The sequence below is a fragment of the Psammomys obesus genome, unplaced genomic scaffold (genome assembly GCF_907164565.1).
Source record: "Psammomys obesus unplaced genomic scaffold, mPsaObe1.curated_primary_1811, whole genome shotgun sequence".
NCBI lineage: Eukaryota > Metazoa > Chordata > Mammalia > Rodentia > Muridae > Psammomys > Psammomys obesus.
Genome location: NW_026596051.1, coordinates 17,739,181 through 17,749,135, shown reverse-complemented (window position 1 = coordinate 17,749,135; position 9,955 = coordinate 17,739,181). Strand labels below are relative to the sequence as shown.

Sequence of the window (9,955 nt, the reverse complement as noted above, 5' to 3'; positions counted from 1 at the left end):
TCTTCTTCTTCTTCTTCTTCTTCTTCTTCTTCTTCTTCTTCTTCTTCATAATTTAGTTTTATTTTATTTGCATTGGTATTTTTGCCAACATGTAGGTCTGTGTCAGGATCTCAGATCCTCTGGAACTAGAGCTCCAGACAGTTGTGAAGCTGCTATGTGGGTGCTCAGAACTGAACCAAGGTCCTTTGGAAGAGCAACCAGTACGCTTAACCACTGAGCCATCTTTCCAGCCCACACAGCATTTTCCTTTTGTTTAAAGACTCTTGTATAATTTCTCATTCTCAACATTCCAGCTCTGATTTGGGAAGCAGAATTTACAATGAAACCTAAAATGATGGTTTTCAGGTTGTCTAAATATTTGTTTTTAAACTATGGTTCAATCATTCAACCAGGTACCTGTGGCTGCTCAGCTATGTGCTGCCCATTTGTTGCCTCTGTCCAGACGGAGAAAGAACAAGTCTCTGCCAGGGAAGGACTGTGCCATCTCAGCTCCAGAATCCAAATTCTTTTCTCCTGGAGCTAACCTTATAAACCTCCACTATCTACTGTCCAATTGTCACCCACATGTATGGGCTCTATCCCAATCCCTTTTCTCTACAAAGCAACAAGAATGCCCAAAGCCTTTCAGGGAACAAGCTCAATCCTTGCAAAGGCAAAGCTTACCAGAGGCTCAAAAATATAAAACACTGGCTGCTCCCCAAAAGAACCCCAGGCCCAGCAAGTGGATAGCCTTATCTACATCTAAGATCCAGACCCATCAGGTTTGCCATCACTGGACCACATTCTACATGTACCACACTCGTCTATACAGGGTACCAAAATTGGGATTTTGGATAGCTGAGACATCTAGTTTTCTGGCCTTTCTGTTGAGAGTCAGCCATTGCTGGACTACCAGCACCATGTCCTATAAGCCCCTCTAATAAATCCTCTCTTAATATATATCCATATTCATTCTATCATTCCATTTCTCTAACGATTCTAATACACTGACCATTGTTGGGGTTTATGATATTAACTCTTACTGTTTGAACAGGATTTGTGGGTTAAGGCCTTCTTTGGCACTTTTTTGTTGGTGGTGTCTTTTAAATTTTATGAATACGTATGTTTTGCCAGCATGTTTGTATGTGCACCACATGTATGCCTCGTGCCCAGGAAGGCCAGAAGAGGGCACTGGATTCCCTGGAATTAGAGTTACAGATGGTTGTGAAACACCAGGTTAAGACTTGGAAATGAATGAGGTCTTCTCCCAGAACAACAAATGCTTTTAATTGCTGAAGCTATCTCTCCAGCCTCAGTGAGTGACCCTCTCCATCTTTTACTTTTTAAACATTTTCTCCTTTCCTTATTATATATAAAAGCATGTGTATGTCAAGGCACAAGTGTGGGAGTCAGACAACCATTACCTGGAGTTGGTTTTCTCCTTCTTCCACAAGGGTTCTGGGGATTGAATTTAGGTTGTCAGGCTTGGCAGCAAGTGCCTTTACCTGTTCAGTCATCTAGCTGGACCCCTTTATACTATTTTCCTTTGAAAAGCTCCCTGAGTATAAATATTGTACAACCTCTGCTAGCTTCAAGCATGGGTACTGCAGTGATCTGGGTACTATGCTAAATGCTATTTGCCTCACCCTTTCCCATCTGTTGTTCTCTTCTTTTTGGAGAAAACCCAGGACCTCAAACAGCTAAGTAGGTTCCCTAACCAATGAAGATAAATTCCCAGCCCATAAGTGCTAGGTCTATTTAAACTTTGACTTCAAATTATTGATGATAAAGAGAAAGCCAAATTAACTTCTACACTCACCCACACAGCTCTTGTGTGATAAGACTGTTTTCACATTTACTCTGTAGACAAAAGACTGTTTATAAAATAGTTTTATTCCCTCCTCTCAAATTGTTTGAGCTTTCAGTTTCTTTTTTTTCTATACTGGCTAAGAATCACAGCTGGAAGTTGAGCAATATGGAAAGACAGAGTACCTCTATTTTAGACATGCTTCTTTCTTCCTTCCCAGGCAGGGAACTGTTTCCTACAGATTTTTCCCCCCTCTCTCTTTATATTAGTTAGGGTTCTCTAAAGGAACAGAACTATCGTGTGTGTTATTTATTAGTGACTTACAGGCTGTTGAACCAGCTAGTTCAACAATGGCTGTCTACCAAAGGAAAGTCCAAGAATCCAGTTCAGTCCACAAGGCTGAATGTTTCAGCTGGCCTTCATAAATGCCAGAACCCTAAAGAAGTGGGCTCTAATGCCAGTAAAGGAATGGACTCGACAGTGACAGTAAGGGCAAGCAGGCAAAGAGAGAGTTTCTTTCTTCCATGTTCTTTATATAGACTGTAGAAGATGTGACCCAGTTTAAAGATAGATCTTCCCACCTCAAAAGATCCAGATTAGAAGCTGGTTTTCCCACTTTAAATAACTGAAGAGCACAGTCCGTCATAGCTGTATTCATACACTTGGGTTTTAGTTAATTCCAGATGAGTCAAGATGACAACCAAGAAGAGCCATCACACTCTTTACTACAGTAGTTCACCAGCGGGTTGTTTCTACTGGTCAATACTGCAGTTCTATTTGGTTTTATTTTGCTTTGTTTTGTTTTTGTGACAAATGTCTCATAGCCTTGGTTGGTCTCAAAATCACTGAGATCTGCTTGCCTCTGCCTCCTGAATGATGGGATTAAAAAGGTGTGTGGCACAACTCCCAGCAATACTGCAGTCCTTTTTGTTTGTCTGCCATTTCTATTTTGCTTCTGTAGGTTTTTTTTTGTTTTTTTTGAGACAATTTTTTTAGGCTGGATCTTGCATTCACTTTCCAGGTGTACAACACCGTGTCTGGTTATTTCAAGTATGGCATTACAAATAGTTGTATATATAAATGTACATTCAAACTTTTTAATATCATCTCTCGGTATGGGGCTCTCGGTAGGCTGCGACCCCGCTGGGGAGGGCATATGACCCTTTCACAGGGGTCACAAATAAGGTATTCTGAATATCAGATATTTACAATTCATAACAGTGGCAAAATTACAGTTAGGAAGTAGCAACGAAAATAATTTTATGGTTGGGGGGGTCACCATAACATAAGGCACTATACCAAAGGGTTGCAGCATTAGGAAGGTTGAAAACTACTGACCTAACTGATACTTTTATTTTGATCTATATAATGTGCTCCAACTTATTTTCATTTAATTTTTGTTTCTAAGGCAGGGTCTCATGCTAGCCTAGGCTAACCCAAAGTCACCATGTAGACCAGGTTGGTCTTGAACCATAGTGATCCTTACCTCAGCCTCTTTTTATTTTTTTAATTTTATGTTAAAATTAATTTAATTTAATTTTTTTAATTTTAATTTTTTAATTTTATTTTTAAAATTTTATTTTATGTGCATTAGTGTGAAGCTGTCAGATCCCTTGGAACTGGTGTTACAAACAGTTGTAAGGTACCAAATGGGTGCTGGAAATTGAACCCCGGTCCTTTGGAATAGCACACTGTGCTCTTAACCACTGAGCCATCTGTCTAGGCCCCACCTCAGCCTCTTGATTGCTGGGAATATAACTATGAGATACTGCATCCAGGCACATTTTTTTTTTTATTTGTGGTTACTGACATATGTTTGTGCTTAATATCTTCCTTTTTAAAAAAAGATTTTATTTATTTATTTTATGCACAGTCAGTGCTTTATCTGCATGCCAGAAGAGGGCAGTAGAGGGCGTAGATGGTTGTGAGCCACCATGTGGGTTACTGTTCTCTGGAAGAGCAGACAGCTCTTAACCACTGAGCCATCTCTCCAGCCCAGTATCTTCCTTTTTTAATAAAAGGTTTTTTTTTTTACTATTTATGTACATATGTGTCTGTATATGCCACATGTGTTGGGGTGCCTGTAGAGGGCACAAGGAGTTGAATCTCCTGGAGCTGTAGTTACAGGAGGTTTTGAGCAGCTCCTTGTGGGCACAAAACACCGGAACTCTAGTCCCCTGGAAAAGGAGCAAGTCTTTTTGATTGCTGAGCCATCTCGATAGGCCTATTTCTCTTCTTCTCAAATATCTACGTATTTTTAATTATGTGTAGGTCTGTGTCAGAGTGTATGCATGTGAGTACAGGTACCCAAAGACGTGAGAAGAGGACCTTAGGTCCCCAGATCTGGAGTTACAGGCAGTTATGAGATACTGACAAAACCTGGGTCTTTGTGCTATAATAGTATGTGAGCTCTTAACTGACGAGCCAGCCCTCTAGCCCCTACTTCTATTTTTGGAGAAAGATTTTCACTGCATAATCAAGAACAATCTCAAATTTGTTATCACTTTATCTCAGCTTTCCAGACAACTGGAACTAGAGAAATGAATCACAATGCTTGGGTTCAGCCTTGGCTTTAATTCTTTGCTGTCCTAGCATCTGTTCCCAGGCACTTGTGGCCAGGAAATGTAGGTTGGCATGGAACTGGTGGCTGAGTATCTGTAAATTAAGGCATGTATAAGGCTGAGACAGGAAGATCTTGAGTTCAAGGCCTGCCTGAGTAACTTAGTAAGATCATCTCTCAAACATGGGGCTGGGAAGGAGCTTTGCAGCAGGACACTGATTTGGTCAGTCTTAAAATGCAGATTGGGTATGTGGCCCCTCTGGAGCTCCTTAAAGTCTATGACATCAAGGCAGAATCCTGTACACTGACTTTGTATCCAACAACCTTGAGTAGATGCTTTAATAATTGAACAGGGATAAGAGGCTATATAGTGAGTCTACGGGCAGCCTGGGCTACATGAGACCCTGTCTTTAAAAACAAGCCAAACAATGAAAAAATTAAAAATTCAATTAATTTATTTACAAGCTTTTCTGGATTATATATAAATGTGCTTAAGCCATATGCAAACAATAACCATTTCACTTCTTCTTTCCTTTGGTTTCTTCCTGGGCTTTGAGAGTTTTTCATGTCTAACCATTAATATACGTCCTGCAAGTCTCTAATAGAGGGCAAATGCTTTTGCCTTGTCTTATTCTCTTTCTTACATGCTGTGTCCTTCATGGCCTTGAAGATGGTTCAGTGTTTAGGAGCACTGCCTATTGTTCCAGAGGATCTGAGTTTGAGTCCCTGCACCCACATGGCAGCCAAAAAATTAACTCCAATTCCAGGGGATTCAACCACCTCTCCTGGCCTTCACAAGCACTGCATGCACACAGTGCACAGACATACATGTAGGCAAACACCCATATATATAGAAAAAAACTCCAAAACATAATGTGCCCTTCTGGTCTTCATGTGGTTAAGACAGGGTTTTACTATGTAGCTTATGCTTGTCTGGAACTTGTAATCTTGCCTCAGCTCTACAAGCACTAAGGATTACAAGTCTATGACATGTATGCTGCTAAAGTAATTTCTGCTCCCATAATTCATACAGTAAATGAAGCATCCTTGAATATGGCCCTAATCACATTTGCCACCAGAAAGCTGCCATATCTTCAACATTATTTTTCTCCTTAAAGAAGGCTATGTTAGTACACTCAAATGCCACATGTACAGAAGTGTCATCTACAAGGCTTCCAAGAACATAGTTGGCTAGAATCAGAAGCAGCAGGTTGGGGAGGTCCCAGGTTCTTACACGAGAGGCTGCTGATTCAGGCCAACCAAGAGAACTGCCACTATCATCTGCTCTTTGAACATATGGACAATGAAAGAAGTGAGAGGTGAGTGAGGATAAGATGTGTACACAAGAGCAAGGGTATGGGTGGCATGAAGTGGGGGATAAGGTGGGACTATCTGCTATTTGGCTTGTTCCTGACATTCACCCAGGGTGACAAAAATGTCATGGGAGAGTCACGGCAAGAGGGAAAAACCAGATAAGCTTGGCAAACAAGAACCCACTAATGTCCTGACATGCAGGCCTTATGTTACCTTTTGAAATACTCCACCTCCCGCTCGGTCTCATCCATATCCACACTGTCCAGGTCGATGTCTTTAGGCAGGAAAACATCATCTGTAAAGTGAAGGAAAGGAGACACATTACATTATCAGAGTGGCCATCTCACCAAAATAAACACAAAGTGTACGACAAGATTCCGCAAAAGGCCGGAGAGGAGATTGTTCTTTTAACTACCTAGAGGCTCACTCATCTGCTAACAAAGCCATTACTGCTTCAAGGTCCCATCACCAAGAACTGCCAGAAGGAAGCCCAACTTAGAACTTAGGCTTTTCCCAAACAAAAGCGCAGCCCTGCTTCACCTTCCAGGGCACCAGAGGCTCATTGGTTGAAGGACATTGACATTCTACTTTCCAGAATCTCAGCCAAGTCTGAGAATTTCAACTTTTCTTCCCTGTTGTGTCAGGTCTGACTGGACATTGAACCCTTTCCCCAAGCCTGGCTCAAGGTTCCAGATATGCAGTATCACTGAAAATGTAAAGGTAGAGGGAGCGCATGTCTTTGTTAAAAGTGAACCTCAGTCTCCCCAAAACCCATCACCCTACTTCTATAATGGGGTGTTTCCACAGTGTCATAATTAGGGCACGTTTCACTAACTTAACAGTAGCTGCCATTGTGCCAATTCACAGGATTAAAGAACCAAGGACTTGGGAATGTCCATTCTGAAAAGGAACAAGTCCTGGAAGAGGGCCTCAGAAGGAATGAAAGATAAGATTCAGAGGAAAGATAGCCAATGATTCACAGCAAGGTCTCTACACACCTGCACAGGGCTGCATTCCAACACAGACACTACATTTGAAGATTCTAGCAGTAGTAATGAAAAGCACAGAAGGAAGATGCTATGGCAGCCAATGCCTGTTATCCTAGTCATTACATCCTGGCCACACAAAACCCTACTTTAAGTAGGAAAAAAAGAAAAACAGGACTAATGAGATGGCTTATCACCTAAAAGCACTGCTGCCAAGGTCTGACTACCTCAGTTGGATTCTTGCAACACTTTTTTTTTTTAATTTGGTTTTTTAATGTCTGAGTGTTCTGTCTGCATGAACACTGTATACCTGCATGCCAGAAGAGGGATCAGATCCCTTTACAGATGGTTGTGAGCCACCATGTAGTTGTTGGGAATTGAACTCAGGACCTCTGGAAGAGCAGCTGGTGCTCTTAACAGCTGAGCCACCTCAGCAGCCTTTTCCCACAACACATGTTGTAGTAAGGAAGCAAGTCCTGTGAATTACCTCCTGATCTCCATTCTTGTACAGTAGCATGCGTATGTGTCCCCACAACAAACAAGTAAATGTAAAATAACAGTAATAAAGAAGCAAAAGCAAAGAAAAACATACACACATAAATCAGAAGTCAACAGAACTCTGGCCCTGTCTGGGGAAGGCACAATAGTGATGCTGTAGGTGATGAGTGAAGCTCAGCAGCCTTTTCAGAGTCTCAGGACAGGGGCAACCAGAACTGCACAAACACACACACACACATACACTGAGCACACCAGGGCAGGTATAGTACTACAGGGTCTATCATATGCTTTCCTAATCAGAATACAGCAAAGGAATTAAAGCAGCTACAAAAGAGAAAATTACAAAGCCATGAATGTGAAGACAATAAAGTAACAACAAACAGAACCTCAATCAAAGAATATAATTACCACAGACAAGCAATAATTATGACAGGAATGTAAGACTGCCTTAATATTAGGAAACCAAAACAATAACACTATTATGAATGGGCCTGAGAAGAAAAATCGTAACTACCTCTGAAGGTACAAGAAAAAACAAACAAACAAACCTTGATAAAATTCAACACCCATTCTTCATAAAAGCATTCCAGACACTGGCCCCTGTCCCAGCATTAGATGGAACCTCAGCCCTAGAGGCATCATCTCAGTTAAGGTGAAAACACTACAACCATTTCAGGAAGAATATGATTCAGTAAGAAAACAACTAGAGGCACAAGACTTGGAAAGAGTCTCTATGTTGTAGTAAACACCTTTAATCCCAGTACCTGGGAGGAAGAGGCAGGCAGATCTCTGTGAACTTGAGGTCAGTCTGGTCTACACAGTGAATTCCAGGCTACTCAGAACTACATAATGAGAACCTGTCTCAAAACAAACAAACAAACAACAACCGCCCCCCCGCCCCGCATCCAAACAAACAAGAACTCCAAAGGCTGGAAAGATATTTTAGCAGTTAGAAGCACTAGCTACTCTTCCAGAGGACACTGGTTTGATTCCCGGAATCCACATAGCAGCTTATCATCATTTGTAACTTTGGTTCCAGAGAAACCTGACATTCTTCTGGTACCCACAGGTAACAGGCACACACACAGAACACAGACATACATATAGGTAAAACATCCATATACACAAAAAAATAAAGCCAAGCTGGGCATGGTCATACATGACTTTAATCCTAGCACAGGAGGGGAAGCTGAGGTAGTCAAATCTCTGAGGCCAGCTTGAGAAAAAAACACAAATTAGTAAAATTTAGAAATAAAAAGAAAAATGAGACTGTAAATGAATGAAATTTAGAAAATCTTTATCCCCCCACCCTCACCCCAAACACACAGGGTTTCTCTGTGTAGTCCTGGCTGTCCTGGAACTCACTTTGTAGATTAAGCTAACTCTGCCCCCTGGAGGTGCTGGGATTAAAGATGTGTGCTACTCTTACCACACCCTGAAATTCAAAAAATCTTAAGGATATATTTTTAAAACTCCATTCCATTAAATTGGAAAATGCTTATACAACATGCCAAGACTGAACAAATGAAATAATTCAACCAGATCTATAACCAACCACAAGACTGAAACAGTAATAGTTTTCCACATTAGAAAGATCCCAGAAATAAATGGATTCACTGTAGAATTCTATCCAAATTTCAAAAAACTAATGCCAGTATAATTTTAATTATTCCATAAAATAGAAAAAGGCTTCCAAACTCTAAGTCTAGTATCACCTTGATATCAAGACCAGATAACGACATAACAACAATAACAAAAGAAACTTATGAGCCAGGTATGGTGATACTACCTCCAGTCCTAGTACTAGGGAAGCAGAGGCAGGTAGATCTCTGAGGTCAAGGCCAGTCTGGTATACAGAGTAAGTTCTAAGACATCCAGGGCTACACAGAGAAACTTGAAAATAAGCAAATAAACAAACAAACAAAAATCCTGAAACAAATTAAGAACTGGAAGAGCAGGGTTGGTAAGTAGCTAATTTGGTATAGGGCTTGCCTACTGTGAACAAAGCCCTAGGTTCAATCCCTACTACTGCATAAAATGAAAATGGTAGCACATACCTTTAATCCTAGTACTTAGTAAGTGGAACCTGGAGGATCAGAAGTACAAGGTCACCCTAAGCTACACAAGATAAGTTGGAGGACTGTCTTTAAAAAAGCAAAACAAAAACCAAACAGCAACGAGAGAAAGAGAGAGAGAGAGAGAGAGAGAGAGAGAGAGAGAGAGAGAGAGAACGAAAACAGAGACAGTGTGTGCGTACAGGGGGAGAGCACATCTGTCACCCCTGTCTACAGATACATGATATACCTATTCCAGTGACTGACAAGACATGAACAGTGAAACAATTTAGTAAAACAAAGAACGTGAAGTTCACACATACACACACACACACACACACACACACACACACACACACACACTAGCTAACAGGACTGCAATTTGAATCACATATATGTTTAACAGTAAAATTTTAAAAACTTAGAAATATTACATTTGGTAATAATTTAATAAAATACATCAAAATACTATTTCAACAAGTAATTAATATAAAATGAATTGTGGTAAAGAATGCAGCTCAAAAGCACAGTGCTTTTCTGACATGCACATGCCATGGGCTTTAACCCCAGCACAGGAAACTAAATACATTGAGATACTTTATCCATTTTAAAATTAAGTTCCAGAACACAGTATGTATTTCGTAAGTTACACTACTTTAGTCCACATTTTAACTCACTATAAGACATATAGAAAAGCAGCAAAATAAAATAATAATAATAATAATAATAATAATAATAATAATAATAATAATAATAA

General features: G+C 40.4%; 1 protein-coding gene across 2 annotated transcripts in view; it reads right to left on the bottom strand.

The window, feature by feature from the left end:
* Positions 1 to 9,955, bottom strand: part of Fam193a (family with sequence similarity 193 member A) — a 76,342-nt gene that overhangs the window by 2,487 nt on the left and 63,900 nt on the right. For both annotated transcript variants that reach the window (XM_055623891.1, XM_055623892.1), the window contains exon 19: positions 5,874 to 5,955. In XM_055623891.1, the coding sequence (XP_055479866.1) occupies positions 5,874 to 5,955 (82 nt within the window). The remainder of the gene's footprint in view (positions 1 to 5,873; positions 5,956 to 9,955) is intronic.